General features: G+C 49.9%; 1 protein-coding gene across 3 annotated transcripts in view; it reads right to left on the reverse strand.

The window, feature by feature from the left end:
• The window catches only part of ANO2 (anoctamin 2), a 253,462-nt gene that overhangs the window by 115,523 nt on the left and 120,350 nt on the right, over positions 1-17,589 (reverse strand). For all 3 annotated transcript variants that reach the window (XM_074357441.1, XM_074357442.1, XM_074357443.1), the window contains exons 11-14: positions 17,087-17,221; positions 11,116-11,276; positions 6,047-6,129; positions 3,708-3,818 (exon numbers count right to left, since the gene is read on the reverse strand). In XM_074357441.1, the coding sequence (XP_074213542.1) occupies positions 3,708-3,818; positions 6,047-6,129; positions 11,116-11,276; positions 17,087-17,221 (490 nt within the window). The remainder of the gene's footprint in view (positions 1-3,707; positions 3,819-6,046; positions 6,130-11,115; positions 11,277-17,086; positions 17,222-17,589) is intronic.

Raw genomic sequence — 17,589 nt, forward strand, 5'->3', positions numbered from 1 at the left:
ACTCAATCCCTGTCAAAAATCCCAGTTTAGGTTTTTTGCAGAAATTGACAAACTAGTCATAAAATTCAGAAGGAAATGCAAGACACCCCAAACTGTCAAAACAATCTTGAAAAAGAAGCACAAACTCAGAGTCACATTCCCAATTTCAAAACGTACTACACAGGTGCAGGAATTAATCAAGATAATATGGTACTGACCTAAGGAAGGACATATACATTAATGGAACAAAACTGAGTGTCTAGAAATGAACTTGTACATTTATGACACGTGGATTTTTGATGAGAGTGTCAAGATAATTCAATGGAGAAAATGGAGTCTCTTCAACAAATGGTGCTGGAACAACTGAGTATCCTTGCAAAAAAAAAAAATCTGGACCCCTTATTTACATCACACACAAAAACTAACTCAAAATGGATCATAGACCTAAAGATAAGAGTTCACACTGTAAAATTCTCAGAAGAAAAGCTGGAAGTATATCTCTATGTTATTGGATTAAGCAATGGTTTCTTAGACATGACACAAAAGCAAAGTGACAAAAGGAAAAATAGGTAAATTGAACTACATCAAAAAAAACACTTTTGTGCAGCAAATTGGATCAATTAAATAAAAAAATCCATATAATGGGATAAGATATTTATAACTCATATTGTCTGATAAGGGACTGGTGTTCAGATTGTGTAAATAACTCTTAACACAATAATAAAAGGACAATTAACCCAACTTTAAAAAATGGGCCAAGGATTTGAATAGATATTTTTCCAAAGAAGACATAAAAATTGCCAATAAGCACATGAAATGATGCTCAAGTCATTAGTCACTATGGAAATGCTCATGAAAACCACAATGAAATACCACTTCACACAACTAGGATGGATAAAAAAGTTAAAAAGACAGATAACAACAAGTGCTGGTGAGGATGTGGGGAAATTAGAGCCGTCACACACTGCTGGCTGGCATGCAAAACAGTGCAGCCACTTTGAAAAATATTATAGCAATTCTTCAGCATGTTAAACATAGAGTGACCATATGAACCAGCGCTTCTACTCTCATGTGTATGTCCCAAAGAAGTGAAAACACACATCCACACAAAAACTTGTAAGCAAATGTTCATAGCATCACTGCTCTTAATAACAGCTGAAAGGTGGGAGCCGTCCAAAGGTCCATCAACTGCTGAACACATAAATAAAATTAGGTCTGTCCAAAGTACGGAATATGATGTGGCCATAAAAAAGAACGGCGTAGTGAAATGGCTACAACATAGGTGAATCGTGAAAACATTCTGCTAAGTGGAAGGAGAGAAATACCACGTTTTGCATGATTTCATTTACAAGGAAGTCCACAGCAGGCAGATAAGAACAGACAGTGGGCTACTTGCTTCCCAGGGGAGAGGGTTTCTTTTTGAGGTGATGAAAATGTTTTAAACTCAGGTTGTGGGAGTGACTGCACAAATCTGTGACTACACTAAAACCTACCAAATTGTATAATTTAAATGGGTGAATTTTATGGTCTGAGGATTAAATTGCTATAAAGGTGTTTTTAGAAATGAACTTTATATCTTAAAAAAAATTTTTTTAAAGCAATGGGGATCAGGTGGAGCTGAGTTTGACTACTAGCTCCCCCTCAACAAGCTTTGTGGTCTTTGGGAAGTTCCTCTGCCACCTCGGCCTCAATAAGTGGTAGCTTTTTATCACTCAAGAGGAAGGGGTGCAAGGGGAGACGGGATACGCAGCCTCAGGGTTACAATGAAGGCAGAGCCAAGGTGACCCTGAAAGAAGCACATCCAAGACCACCAGCCAGACCTCGATTCTTAGTCCCTGTCTGTTTCCCAGAAGCAAGTGCCCTTCCCGACCAGCCCGCCCACAATGGTGCCCCCGAGCCCTGTGAGGCCGTGGGGCTCGACCTCAACTCTTCCTGGAGGCGAGGGCAGCCTCCTTCCCATCAGACAGCAACGCGTGCTCCTCCCTTCATCTCCCACCTCTGGCTACACTTACAGCAAGGACAGGAGCATTTCCAGTATTAGCAGAACTGAGGGAACACAAGAAGGATGCTGACAGTCAAATTCCAGGCCATTTCTCTTCTTACACCGCTCATTTGGGAAGGTCATTTCCCCCCCCCCCCCAGTGCCTATAAGGCATTAGATGCTTTGAGCTTTGCATTCTCAACAGTGTAATGAAAATAGATGTTGAATGCTAAAACATAAACATATGTATCATTCATAACGCATTCAGATGGTTTTCAATTATTCATGGTTCCTGAAAGTTACTTGACCTGTCAAGCATATATATCCAAGCAGTGTTTATATGAGCCTCAATGTACGCAATTCCAGCTCCTTGGCAGTCCCGTCTATGGAATTAAAATTAAATGAGGCAGTGGTCAATAAAAGTTACATGTGATTTCCACAAAATTATCCATTGCATCTTGCCCCGGGGTGGAGAAAGTCACGTGGGATAGCCAAAGCTGCCAGAACACAGTATGTTTGCTCTCTGATGAGAGTGGTGGAGATGATCAGTCTTCCCTAAGAATGAATTCATTTTTTCCTCAAATAATTGGTGGTCTTGGACCTACTGTTTTTCAAGGGAAGTAACTCAGATGGCCACCCTCTTTCTCTTCTAAGTCCTGTTTTCTTTTCTTTCTTTTTTTTTTTTTTAAAAAAAAAAAGCTAGTATCCTGGGCTCAAAAACACCACATTCTTCTGTTTTGGTGCTTGAATAAATTTGCATGTTAACATGAATGGTTCCAACTTAAAGAATGTAAAATTAAATGAAATCTGAATTCAAGTCCAAGATGGAGAAAAGACACATGTAAAAACAACAGATTGTCAACCTCGCTGATTTTTTTTTTTGGGAACCAAATTAGGAAAGACATAAACACACACACGCACGCTTGGTTTCAAAGAAGGGCAGCACTCGGGGGAGACAGGCACTGCCAAAGAGCCCACCCCAGCCCCCACCGGACCCCCACCGCACACGCACCGCGAGTATTTACAGATCACAGCACAGATTCTGAGGCTCTGTTTCAATGTCTAAATGCCACCATAAAACTCAGAAATACGACTCACAAGCCAAGTTCACCATCATGTCCCTACTGCGGAGGCCCACCCAGATAAAACAAAACGTGCGGACCAGCGTATGAGCCGCTCGGCCCTGAGAACCATTTCTCGCTTTGTCCTTCGACATCCCCAGGGCACCTGAAGGGGCGCATCACCTCAGGGTCAGCTGCACAGACCATCAGGGACAGACCGGGGTTGGAATCCCAGATGCACCCATCATTCACTGGCTTGGGTGATCTCTGGCCAATGACTTAATCTGTGGACATAACTTTTTTCATGAGTCTCCATTTAACCTAAAAATTGTGCCAGTCTTAGGCACTTACTGTGAGAGTAAAATAACCCCACGCATGGGAACAGTGCCTGGCCCGGAGCAAGAACTGGGTAAGGGCGAGCTGCCCGAGCTACGGGCGCTAATATTATTCCACGTGTAGGCGACGCGGTCCAGAGGAGCCAGGCTTGAAATAGGTGCTTTCTTCTCCGACCTGCTCTCTCATTTCGTCCAGACACTGCCATCCGGGAATGCTCTCATTCCGTCCTGTCCCACCACCGTCAGCCCCTTCTCCAGCCCCGCCTCTGTCCACAAAGGCATTCCCAATGAAATGACCACAAGGTCTTAAGAAATAATAAGGATGGTGAGCATCAGGCACCAGCGTCTTACCTCATCCTCACCCTCAGTCGTACTGGTTCCCAACTTCTGGACCACGGACTTGTCACTCTCCTTCAGCATCTTCTCTCGAACTTTGGTTTCATACTCAGGCCGGGAGTGTTCCTAAAACCCAGAGTCCAAGAGTGGTTAGTAAACAGGTGCAGGACAGCCTTGGCCTGTGGGTTGTAACCAGACACCACAAGTACAGTAAATCAGGATCTGGGATCGGATGCTATTGGACACGAATGGCTGCACTGCACACAATGGCCACTCCACACACAACGGCCACTCCGCACACAACGGCTGCACTGCACACAACGGCCACTCCACACACAACGGCTGCACTGCACACAACGGCCACTCCACACACAACGGCCACTCCGCACACAACAGCTGCACCGCACACAAGCACGAAGCGTCCAGACCAGGGACACAACATAGGGGAGAGAGGGGACACATGACACTTGCTGGCACACTGAAAACCAAACCTGGGCACGTTCCTGGGGGTGGCGCCAGTGTTGAGAAAGGAGAGAGGAAATGTTAACCAGGCAGCTGATACGGAGAGGAGCCCTGTGCTTTTACACCGCAGTTTGCCCAAAGGCCACGGGCTGCATCTGCTCCTCCCACAGTCCATCCTCAGACCTCGACTTGCAGTTTCAAGAAGCCAAATCCCCGCTGGAGAAACAGACGTGTCCGCCCCGCCAGCTGGGAGCGAGGGCAACAATAAAACCCCCTCCCTGCTCCACTATTCTGCAAAATGGCGACCAATAAACCTCAAAGTTAAAGGTGGCCACAGGGAACCTGAAAACTCACTTGCCTGGACCTGTTTCCGGTACAGCCGAGGTGAGTGACTCATTGGCAAGTACACCAGTGCTCAAGAGACATCACCGGGCCACCCGGCAACACAAACCCGAGTGGTGAGTCACAGATGTGACAAAAAGTGCCCAACTAATCAGAAAGCGCGTGGTGCGACCATCGCGGATGCTGGGGCGGGAAGATGGATGACTGACTTCAAAGAGAACCACAGGCGGGCCCTCCCTGCAGCTCCCAAAGATGAATATCCACAGGTGTGAGGGCTTCACCTGCCTGCATCATCGACCGATCACGCCGAAATACTCTCAGAACCATGGTCTGCAATTTTGCTCCGCGGCCTCTGAAACGGCTGCTTCTCTTCTATTTTTCTCCTCGCGGGAGATGTCAGCTCAAAAACCACAGCAGGATCTTTTTGCTGAGGACCACTGTGCGGACGCTAAATCCCTTCAAGCTAGAGCTGCTTCCACCCTGTCACGGTCTGCAAAGGAGCTGAGGAGCCCTCCCTCCTGACTGCAGGGTGATCCTGACCTTCCCCCAACTCTCCAAAGACACACCGTGACGTCACACAGAAGCATGTCCTTGCGTCCCTCTCGGGGCGGCTGTGCCCACCTCACCGCACACTGGGCCCCGGTCTCGGGTGTTTAAAACAAGTTGAGAGCTCCTGGCACAAGACAGGAGTCTGGGACTCTCAAAGCAGCATCTTGGGCTGCTCCGCTTTCCAACCGAAGCAGGCCAGACAAGGCTCTCCCTGCCTATAGACAAGAAGGTCTGGTGAGGGGACAGGATTCCTCAAAGGCAGAGAGATGGCCAACTGAGCTCCTGGCCAGAGCAGAATCTAGACCCTGTGAGGGGAGGGCCAGCTTACCCAGCTATGGGCAGGTCGTCCTTAAACACCACCTCCCTGGAGGGGTGGTCTGATGCTAAATCATCACAAAGACATAACCCCTCCCACGGAGATGCTGGGAAGCATCTCCCAAAGCTACTTCCACCTGGCTGGTCCCCAGGCCAGCTCAGGACAAACCTGCACTGATGTGAAGGCGTAAACCCAGAGACCCACTCAACAAACGTCTTCAACGAAAAGCTGTCCTGGCCTACATGGCAGTGGGTCAGTGGTCCTCTCTTCCTCCTAAGCAAGCGGCATCTGGCACCCAAGCCTCCCCCTTGACCTTCAGGAGGCTCACAGAAGCACTGGGACACGTCCGTGCTCTGGGTCACGTTCTCTGACCTCATGCTGTGGGGCACCAAAGAGGCGAGAGGGAGAGGAAAGCTGAGTCAGATCTCCAGGCCACCACAGGACTCGTGCCTCGTGCCACTCTTTCCCAGGGAGGCTCACAGGACACCTGGCTACCCGTCAAGTCCACCGTCTCACAGCTCAAGAGAGGAGAGAGGGTTTCACTCTGGGTCCCGTGCCTGTCACTCATGGCCGCGCCCGTGCAGCCAAACTAGAGAAGGAGCCACAGCAAGACTTGGTAGGTGACAGGCAGATGCAAGACAATCTACTTCCAGGGGGAAAGAAGGCAGTACGTGGGAGAACTCACTTCTTCCTCGTCTATACCGGTCAGGTCCCAGAAGTAGCCCAGGCGCATCTGCAGTCTCTTCCAGTTTTCAAGAAACATGGTGGCTTAGAGAGAAAGAAACAATTCCATTAACTTTGAAGAGCGGATTTTGAGTTCCCTTTGGGTTCACCAAGGGAAATGGTGGATAAACGTAACTTTCAAATTTGGGGACTTTGTTTGAAGCATTTATTCCCTTCCCCCTGCTTCTAACTGGAACTGCTTGAAATATTCCACATCCTTGAGAGCCCAAGAGATATGCATAAAGGGAGGCGCACACACAGACAGACACAGACACACAGACACACAGACACACACACAGACATACACATAGACACACACACAAACACACACACACACATACACTTTTCCCTTTTCTAGGTTACAAGAAAAAGTAAACACTGATCTCAGGAAATGAAGAAAGACTATATTCAATATCTCATAATAACCTATAATGAAAAAGAATATGAAAAATATATATAACTGAATAACTATGTTGTACACCAGAAACTAACACAACATTGTAAATCAACTCTACTTTAATATAAAAAAAAAAAGAAATGAAGGAGAAATGGAAGGATGAAGGAAGGAGGAATGGAAGGGTGTGAGGTTTGTAGTCTTCTTTGACAAACCTCATCTTCCCTGTACGTCCCCTCTTCCTACCCCTCCCTCCCTGCCCTCTCACCTTTTCACCATCTTTCTTTCCGTCCCCAGCACGACACCCCTTCTCTGGGCCCAAGTCACCTCATCCTGAGGTTATGGAAAAGTCTCCTAGTCCCACCTGAGCCCAGGGCCCCAGCCCTCCAGCCCAGCCCACCTGCCCCCGAGAGACTCATGTCTTGTAAGTGATGGTCACTCACTCCTCCATCTGTTCAGCAAACCTCTGTTGAAGGCCTGCCCCCCTGACACACTGGTCCGTCTGCAGCTCCAACCACAGCCCTTGAAGGGCCAGCCCGATGTGCACCAGCAGGAGCCGCCCCCTCGGCTCTGCGGCCCCGGCCATTACACCAGGGCTGGACCCCCCATCTGGAGCCTGCTGACGGGCCAGTCGGGAGCTCTCTTCTGAAAACTGAAACTAAGAGACACAAACGGGGGCAGAAATGGGGGCAACCCACGCAGCCCGGAGAAGGAGGAGGAAGGTTTCAGATAGGTCCTCCAGTTCCGGCTCCCCAGAGGCCTGGATGCGTTTAACTTCCTGCCTCCACGAGCTGGCCTCTTGCTTTCTTACACTCTCCCGTCACTGGCGCAAGCTTGAATGAATTTCTAATCCTGCCAAGAACCTAGGCCTGACCAGGGCACCTGCAGTGTACAGAACAGCGTCCTGCACGTTGTGAGGGAGACTGGGTGAATCTCCTGTGGATTTTGCTCCCACGTTGTCTAGTCTATGAGGAGAGACTTTAAATAACCCCGACACAAGGCATCAAGTGCTCAGAGCCTTGAGAACGACCCAGGTGGAAAGCTGTGGGCTTGTGAGAGAGGGAGTGCCAGCTGTCAGAGCATCGAGGCCGAGTCTGGAAGAGCAGGGGCCTTTGGGCGGTGAATGGGGGGCGAGGAGAGGGAGGACGCGAAGACGCCCACCCCCTAAAATTTCAGTGGGTCCCTGCTGTCTAGAATTCTCCCTCTGGCCATGAGGACCTTGTATATTTGGCCCGACCCATCTGTCCAAATCTATCCCCGCCATTTGTCAACACACACCTCACGCCCGCATTGCAGCCAAGGTCATCTCTCACTGTCCTCTTCATCCCCAACTTGTGCAAACTGTCCCCCTCCCATGTCACCTTGGGTCCAACGGGCCCAGCGCGGGGCTGACTGGCTACATGTGCAGCTACTTAAGGCTACGTCTGTTCCCTCGGTGCACTGATCCGCGTGCTCTCTCCCTTGGATATGAGGCTTTGGCGTGTGCACGGGTCCCGGCCTCCCGACACCGGCCTGGGGCTGGGGATGCTCTCAGGACAAGTGGGGCATCCCTCTTTTCCTGCACTGTTCTCAGTGCCTGAGGAGGGCTCTGCACACAGACTGTGGTCCCCGTGAAGGAGAGAAGTCAGACTGGGAAGGGATGAGGGGGCCAGAGAGCCACCGAAAGGAGCCAGGAGGACACGGGGGAACCATCATGACGATGACGAGCAGCACACAGCTCCTGGTGTGGATCGCGTGCCGGCACCACCCGGAGAGTCCACACACACGTCCCGTTCACAGCCAAAACGCTCCGGGGCAGTGTCACCGCACCTGTTCGACAGGTGAGGACAGTGACGCACAGGGCTGTACAGCGCCTCGGCCGAGAGGCCTGAGTGCCGTGGCGCACAGCCAGGGTGCTATGGGAGCCACAGCTGGTGGGGGGCAGGACTGAGACCCATATTTAGGATGGCCTGACCCCCAAGTCAGTGTCCTTAAGCCTTGTCCCTTTAGTTCCCCCCTCCCCACTTTACAATACAGCCGCACCCCCTTCCCAGAGTTCCCCAAGTTTGATGCCAGACCCCAGAGAAGCCGGGCCTGAGGCCTCAGACACACCCGGGCCCCGCTGACCGAGGCCTGAGGCCTCAGACACACCCGGGCCCCGCTGACCGAGCCCCTGCCCCCCCCCCCCCCCCCCCCCCCCCGTCTCAGCAACCCGACTCCCGCTCCACCAACCGCCGGGTCCCTCCCCGCGGAGAACCGCCTCTCCCCGGCCTTCATCCCGGCAGGCTTGGGCCCGGCCCACCCAGCACAGCACCGCTGATCATGGTAATCACGTAATGAGAGGCACTGCCATTATTTTTAATTGTAATTTGGAGGCAGTCGTGCCCTGGGGGCTCTTGGCTGCTGTGACCAAATACACAGACACATAAAACACAACGAGGCCGTTAAAATAACAAAGCCAAACACTGCCCTAAGCTGGGAAGCACTGACACGGTCCACCGTATTTGTGCTGCTACTGAGAGGAAGGGAGAGGAGCCAGGGTCGGGGGACGGGGCGGGGGACCGGGTGGGGGGACAGGGATGGGGGGGCGGTGCAGCCAATGGTGCGGATCTCAGCAGGGGTGGGGGTATATGCTCATCACAGCTACTGAGGAGACAAACGAGGCAGCTGAAAGCGGGAAAGTACAACTGAAAACCCAGTTTCTCTCCAGTAAGGAACACGCACCCCAAGAAAGTTCTTAAGGGATCATGGACCCAGTGTCCTTAAGCTTCAGCCACGTAGTCACTGTGGTGTCTGCGGGAAACGTGAGTGGGAACTGGGGCTGCAGCGCATCAAAAAAAAAAAAAAAAAAAAGAATGTGTGTTTTGGGCCCCAATCAGCTCAGGCGGGTTTGGGGGTGATCACAAGGTGCCGTCCCCGCCAGGGCACGCAGAGCTGCTCTGACTGCCGGGGAAGCAGCAGTGAGTCAGTCTGTCCTCCTGACCCTTCCAGCGGACGGCCCCGGGGCTCTCTGGTCACAGTGCAGTGTCCTCCTGCTCCCCCCCTATTTTTCTGAGCTGACACTGCCTATGTTCCCCTGGGCAGAGGCTGTTTTCCCTGAGAGAACCGACTGCCCCCCAGACATCTTCCTTGGTGGCCTGGTCACATGGGATCTTCCCAGTCTGGCTCAATCTCCACCTGAGGAGCGGTGCCCAAGGGGATGGAGGGAGGGGGTGGCTGTGGCCAGTTCTCCCAGCACGGCTGGGGACAGACCCCTCCCTCTCTCCTGCTCACACTTGGAGGGACGCGTGACCCACAGCCCCTCCTGGCACGCCCTCCAGGCCCCGCGGAGTCAGAGACACATCAGGCAGCTCCCGGGGCTGCACCAGGACCGCCCGTGGCCCTGACGGCCTGGGATCCTACGGGGAAGATGAGGGCCTGCACTTCCAGGGATGAGTGGCAGGCAGGTGGCTGCTCAAAATGGGCTGAAACAAGCCCATTTGGTCCCGTTATTTAAATTGAAGTACAGTTGATTTACATACAAATCTCGCATGTCATCACTTACATGTGGAATCTGAAAAATGATACAGATGAATTTATTTACAAAACAGAAACAGACTCACAGACGTAGAAAACAAACTTCTGGTTATCAAAGGGGAAATGGGGGGGAAGGAATAAACTAGGAGTTTGGGGTTAGCAGATACACACTGCCCTACATAAAACAGAGAAACAAGGTCCTACTGTACAGCGCAGGGAACTATATTCAGTATCTCGTAATAACCTATAATGAAAAGAATACGTATGTGTACACTGTGGTGTGTATCACGACACTGCACTCCAGAAACTAACGCTTGGTCCCTTTTTTAATACCTGTGGGGTGCGTCTTCTTGGAAATGATCGGTGACCATGGGGTGGTTAGTCCAGGTTATTCCAGTTTGTAAGACTAGAAGTGTGTGTGTGTGTGTGTGTGTGTGTGTGGTCATGGCCATGGCCCAGGGAAAGCTTATTACCCGGACGCTCCGGGGGTCAGGGAGGAGGAGGGAAATGCAGGAACTATTTGTTCCTTCCTTCCCAGATCCCTTCTGTGGGAATATTGAAAACAGCCCTCTGGCATTAAGTAAAATCTCTGCATTCCACCCTCCTGGTGTCCTGGAAATTGCACGGATCCCGGAGTCACGAGACCAGGTCTGGGCCCACCTTTACCCCCAGCTAGCTCTGCGGCCATGGCAGGCAGCGCACCACTCCGCGTGTCACACCAGATGACGTCTGTGACTTTACAACACATCCTAGTAGGTGTAACTGGAGGTGCCAGGAGTGTGCGTGTGGTTTTTCCAAACATGCTTTGCTTCAAATTCTGAATAAATCACACATGAGATTAATACAAGGTTAATACAAAGTCTATCTCTTTAAAATATATATATATTTGAATATTTAAAATATAAATATATAAATACATATATATTTAAAGCCACGGAGGATAGCCTTAGTTCTATTCACATGGATGAGTAAAGCAGAGAAATCTATTGTCCCTAACACACTTCTTGAGATACAAGGAAGTAAATACTAAGTAAATACTAAATACTAAGAAAGTAAACCAAAGGATACAGGCTTTAGAGCTGAGTCACTCTGCCCATTGAAAAGTCCCGCCCGCAGAAGCCAGCCTCACGATGACCACTCACCCCACAGAGCCATGAAGATGGAGAAGAAGACGGTGGCGGGGTTGTCAAACAGGTGGCTGGCCCGCGCCGTGCCGCAGGCTGAGCTGAGGTTCCAGTAATCGCAGGACTTGTCACACAGGGGACACATGGTGAAGGCGTTCTGCTGGTCACACATCTCTTTGCTGCAGTAGACAGAGGCCATGGGGTCAGGGGGCCCCAGCAGGACCCACCCCAAGCAAATCACCCCCAAAACAGCTCCCACTTCCAAACCCATGGCTAAGTTTATCCACTCCACCAGCAAGGTGTGTTAAGAGAGTTGGGACTGGATTCTTCCCCACTGGGAGTGTTATTCCTACATTTTGCCTTTTAAAAAATGGATGGGCTACCTTCCAAGGTATGGAGCCCTCACTCCTGTCACTAGAAATGACCCAACAGAAGATTAGTGACCATCTGTCAGGGATGCTGGACATTGGACAAAGCCTTGTAAGTCCCTTTAAAATGTGCCGAGTCTGTGAGCATCACAATTATGAATACAGCACCCATCTGAGGTCAGATTCCATCAACCTCCTTCAAGTTTGGTCTGTCTTCTTAAACCCTCCTGGCTATCTCACCGATGTGTAAGGCTGGTCTCAAGGAGGAACACACATGAGTGCACAGCTGGACCCTCCCAAGCTCCTCCTTCCAGAAGGAGAAACCACATGAAGCATGGAGGCAGGTGGTCGGAAGCCCCTTATCTATGTGTATCAGCCACGTGACCACTTGCAGAAAGGGAATTCATAACCTCAACCCAAAGAGAATTATCACAACCCTGAAATGGGATGAGGGAGGCCAAAAGAAAAAGGTAAAATCTTCCAAAGTCTGGATTCCAGGATCCTTGGACACAGAAGCACAAGTCAAACAGTCACCACCTACATCCCCACCTACCCTCGGTGTATTTCTATTTAACAGACTGATGCATAGATCTGAAAGTCCTTTCATTCGTTAGGTGACTAGCTGCATCCAGCGAATTCAGGCTCACCTAAGTGCTGCAAATAAGAACCAAAGGATTCTCAGGCCCTAAGTGGCTTCCCCAGTTACCCTCCGCACCACACACTTGTAGGAAAGTGAACTCATTTCGCCAGTGTGTAGGAGTCTCCCTAGGGGATGGGCAGATGGCTCCGCTCATGGTCTGGGGGGAAAGGGTGGAGAACTGGAGCTTTCCTGACAATGCAGCACTGGCTGTTCTCCCAGTGATGGGGAGGCAGGGGTCCCACATTGAAACCACAGCTGTGTTTTCTCCGGAGAGAGGCAGCAGAGGGCGCCACAGAGCACGGCTGGCAAGCGGGAGGCAGCAGCCGGGTGAGTGCGCTGGTACCCGGTGCTAAGCCAGTGCTGATGAAGCCCAGGAGCCAGCGGGATGCCTGCGTGCAGCCCCTCCGCGTTAAGCAGCTGAAAGGTGTCACTGAGGGCTGTCACTGTCTGTCCAGTCCCAGCTTGCAGGCTTGTGTTTAATGAGCTATTAAGGCCGCGGCAGGGAGGCCTTCTGTGTGAGAGAATGGAAAGTCTGGGTCTCCCAGGATAAATCCTCATTCCTCCACTGACGTGCTGCTAAGCTCTCCACTGGCAAGTGTCAATAGCCGTGACTCACTCCCATGGACAATATTAAGCAGTGATTTTTTTTAATAATAAGTTCAGCTGTGCTAGCTTCACCTGGGCATATTCTTTTTGGTAATTGGAGAGCAAGGTTTATTTTAAGTCTTTGGGGCCAGACAAATGTTCGCTGCTGCTTTGGGAGAGGCGAGGACCTCTGAGAAAACAGATTCACACAGAAACCTGCCGGTCCGTATAAGGTCTCGTCCGGAGCTCGGCTTCTGCGCCGGCCCCGGGAAGACCTGCGTTCTCAGGGTCGCCCTGCAGGTGGGCTGGAGACGGTGCTCTGTGGTTGGGGGCTTTTTTTTAACACGGAGACAGAGGGGTGGAGAGGGGTAATCCTAATCAATCCGATGCCAGTCAAAACGCGTCAACGCTAAAAGGTCAGGAATGAAAAAAAGGATCAGCAGCCAGCTTGGTGCAAAGCACTCTGAACCTCAGCTGCTGTGCAAGTTGTGGGCTTTAAAATCAGAATACGGCCAACTGCGGGTGCTCTGTATGTACTGGGTTGGGGGTTTTGTGGGGGAGGTTGATGCAGGCAACTTTTTTTTTTCATGGAGGGACTGGGGATTGAACCCAGGACCTCGTGCATGTTAAGCATGCGCTCTACCACTGAGCTATACGTATACATATACTGCAGCCACCCCCTGCAAGCCAACAACAGAACTCTGGAGAAATTCTGCCTTAGGATGACGTTAAAAGGACTTTGTATTCTCTGAAAGAGGCTGCTTCCGACCAAGCTGGAAGATGAGGGAAGCGCCCCTAGAACTGAAATCACGTGTGGGTCGTTCACTAGCTGTGTTATCCACGGATTCCTAGTCAGAAGTAACGGTGGCTATAAATCCAATGCTGTATTTCTTCAATCTACCATTTTCTCGAGGAAGCAGAAGAAGGTCGACGAAAGGCCTGACCATCAGTTGAACCAAGACCCCAAAGCGGGTGGCGTTCTCAGTGAGGGACCCGCTGCTCACACATTACACGATACAGGGCTGTGCTTAGCACAGAGGGAGGAGGTGCGATGAGGCAATTATTTGGGAATTTCAGACACAGCATCTGCTATTAAGATCTCAGACCTAAAGCAACCAACTTTTAAAATATGGTTTAGATTAATCAGCTTTAAAAAAAAAAAAGCTCCAGTCTTTCCGACTGATGTGAGCAAATGGCTAACAAATGAAAGCAGAGGCAAGTTGTACAGGTGTGTCAAGCACATGTGGAATCACTACTCACAAGCGGTGCTTGTGTCTCACATATCAAAGCTATTGGTGATAAAAGGCACCATTTAAAGTTTCACATGATGTAAAATTTCTGGATTTGATACCGTATAGTTTACACAAGACGTCATCACCATTGGAGGAGACTGGACCCGTCTACTGTCTTTACAACGTCCTGTGAATCTGTAACGCTTTCAAAATAAAACATTTTTTAAAAGTCTGAAATTCCAGGCTTCACTCGAAAATTAAGAGACCTTAAAATAATCCGAAGAATAGCGCAAGTGCTTTTTTTTAATAGTTGTCATATTATTTTTTTCTTTTTTAAAACATTTTTATTGATTTATAATCATTTTACAATGTTGTGTCAAATTCCAGTGTAGAGCCCAATTTTTCAGCTATACATGAACATATATATATTCATTGTCTTAACCACGCGTAGGAGTGGCTCACAGACTCAGACCCTGGCGGAGCATGAATTTGTTTGGATTCAGAACTGGGATTTAGAGGCTACTCCTCTGCTGATGAGCAGTGATATTTTCTGAGTTTTCATCAGGCCCATAGGACTTGGACTTTTGATAAATAGACAATTGTGATTAGGGAGGAATTATCAAAAAATTGCTTTAGTTGCTGAAGATTTTTTATTCACACTTTCCTGACTTGCCACACCCTCCCCTGAGTCTGAAAAACTGACAACCAAAATTTCAAGCTTTATAACAGCCAATTTCAAACTTTTTTTGGTTAAAAAATAGTTTAAGATTTTTGTATCAGATTCCAGTATGCAAATATACACTCTCCCCAGAAACACACTTCTATAACTAAATAACATGTCATGGGCCAACATTATACGTCCTTCTTATGATAAATGCTAATATTAGGCTTCACTCTACCCTACCCTGTCTTACTTCAGTTCATTTAAAGGATAACCATGAAACTGATTCTACAATCCACTGACAGGTTATCCACAGTTTGTAAACATCACGCACTCGGACAGGCAATGCAATACATCTGCAATGATGACCACATTTTACATGCACATGTGCCTGCACGTATGTGAGTGTTCGTTCATGTGCAGATATACGCCTTTGCAGCATCTGTGGACCATGGTTGTTTCCAGCTGCCATGGTCGCCGTCACAGGTCCTCCCATGTGGGGAACCAGGGCACAAGTTCTCAGCCCGGCTGCAGCCAGAACACGGACGCCCTACCCACCACACTGCACTGGTTCTCTGTGTGTGGTAGGATGTCCTCCAGTTTTGACCAACCTGAGGACCAGCCCTCTGGGGATCACAAATGGACAACTGAGCCGTGTTTCCTGAGAAGGCACCAGGCGGGGCCCGTTGGAGCTCTGGGGCTGCCGAGGACGAGAAGAGCCCTCTGGAAGACCCCATGGCTGACTCAGGGAAAACCAAGGCTTTGGAGCAGGAGGTGGCAGAGCTCAAATCCCAACCCTGACAATGACTAGTTGTTAGGCAAGTTATGTGCCCTGTGAGGTGAAAATAATAATGCTATCTTACAGCGTCTACAGTGCTCTCCACAGGGTCAAACAACAGCGCTTAAAAACCGCCCAGCACCATGCCTGGTACAACTAATGCTAGCTTTTGGTGGTGGTGGTGGTGGGGGATTCGGTTTATTTATTTATTCATTTATTCATTTATTTAATGGAGGGACTGGGGACGGAACCCAGGACCTCGTGCATGCTAAGCACACCCTCTACCACTGCGCTGTACCTTCCCTACAAAAGCTTTCTGTAGATTGACACAGTCGTGCAAGCCACCTGGCTCCTGCCGCTGGTGAATACACTTTCCTCAAAGAGCAGAGTCCTTGCCCCCTGCTTCAGGACAGCCTTACTTTCCCCAGTACTGCCCCCAAGTACAGCGGACACCCACAGTCTGCCCAGTGCCCCCATCCAGGGGGGACTATCTCGCTGGTACAGTGGGATCCTGCGCCACAGCCCTGTCTGGCTGGCCCAGAGCCTCCACCTAAGCCAGAATGAGTCAGCAGGACCTTTTCACTTGGGGCCACTTGAGTGTAGCACCCATCGCTCCCGGCAGCGATGGTTATTATATCCAACGGAGAAAAGCCGCAGTGGAACAAGGAAGCACTAGGCAGAGTCAGAGCTAGGCCATCGACAGAAAGAGGCCCTGTTTCCACGGCTCCCTGGGTGAGCCGCAGGCCTGCCACAGGGGTTCCTGAGAATACATGCCCTTTTTCTGCTTAAGTTAGTTCCAGCGCATTTCTATGACTTGCAACTGGAAGAATATTCAAACACACAAATGATGCTTCAGTTTGCAAGGACAGCTCTGAAGATGGCAAGAGATCTGAATTCTAAACATTGGCTAAGTGTCTTTAGTCCCTTGGACTTGGTTTCCACATATGTTGTTGACTCATTCAGCAATTGTTTATTGCTGTCCTGCTGTGTGCCGGACACTGCCTCCTTTAATCCTCACCACCCCCCCAGGAGGTGGACGTGGCCATTACCATTGTACAGTCAAGGAAGCGGAGACTGGGGAGAGCCGCCCGGTCACACAGCTAACATGTGACACGGTCAGCCCTTTAGGCACTATTTCTAAGCACTTATTTTCCTTGTAAGATCTCGTCCGCATAAGGACCAGCCTTTGCTCCATCTCCTGGATCTCCAAGAGCCCCGCCAGGGCCCTGTCACCTCCTGGAGTTCCTGGCTTCCTGAGCCAGGGCTGAGTTCAGTTCCAGGGCTGCCCGCCTCTGCAGACAGCATCGCAGCGTTATCCCAGCAGTGTCCGACCACACAGACATCATCTCCACCCAGCACCCCTCGACATGTCCTGCCTTGGGTTGGCTGGGAAACCAGAGGAACAAAAGTCAAGAAATTGAGGGAAAAAAGCTTTTTCCGGGCATGATTTCTTTTTTGTCAGTTATCTTCCACCTGCCCAGTCAGAGCCTGGCTCTGCAGAACTTGACTAGGAAAGGAAGTGGCCGCACCCAGCACGGCTCTGAGCCATCCCCAGAATCCGTCACTCCCCCAGCTCTAGGAGGAAAGTGACAGGAGTGGGAAGGGACGGGGAAGGACAGAGGGTGAGACTTTGGAAGGAGGCACGTGAAACGCACTTGCAACCGGAATGAAATTCCAAATGACTGACATGCAGGAACTGAGACATTTCCTTTAAAACCAGCTCACCTGGGAATATCTTCTTCGATGGTCGCACATCCATAAAGAAACACAATCACCCCAATTACAGACGACGGGATGAGGAAGGACGTATATAATCCCAGCCAGGCAAAATACAGCCCGATTTTTTCTCCAAAATACTTTCTGCAAAAGCAAGAAAAGAAAACACATTATTAAGAAGACCGCAGACCTTCCTTATTTCTGTGTGCTCACAACCTGACAACAGGTCAGCATAAATGGAAAGAGAAGGAAATCACAGGGGAGGGGAGACCTCGGCACACGGAATCAACAACTGTTTCTTTTCTGAAATGAATCACATTCCATTAGCATCACATACACACACCTGTCCAGGCTGTTCACGTAAAGTAGCTGCAAGAAGGGATCCAGCCGTAAGAGCAGGCTGAAAACATGCCATAAATTTTGGCATCTTGACCAGACAAACATGAATAACACATCATCATGTCACGAGTGCTGCAGTACTCAGGACGCAGAAAAACACACTTTTTTGAAAC

Source organism: Camelus bactrianus, chromosome 34 (genome assembly GCF_048773025.1).
Source record: "Camelus bactrianus isolate YW-2024 breed Bactrian camel chromosome 34, ASM4877302v1, whole genome shotgun sequence".
NCBI lineage: Eukaryota > Metazoa > Chordata > Mammalia > Artiodactyla > Camelidae > Camelus > Camelus bactrianus.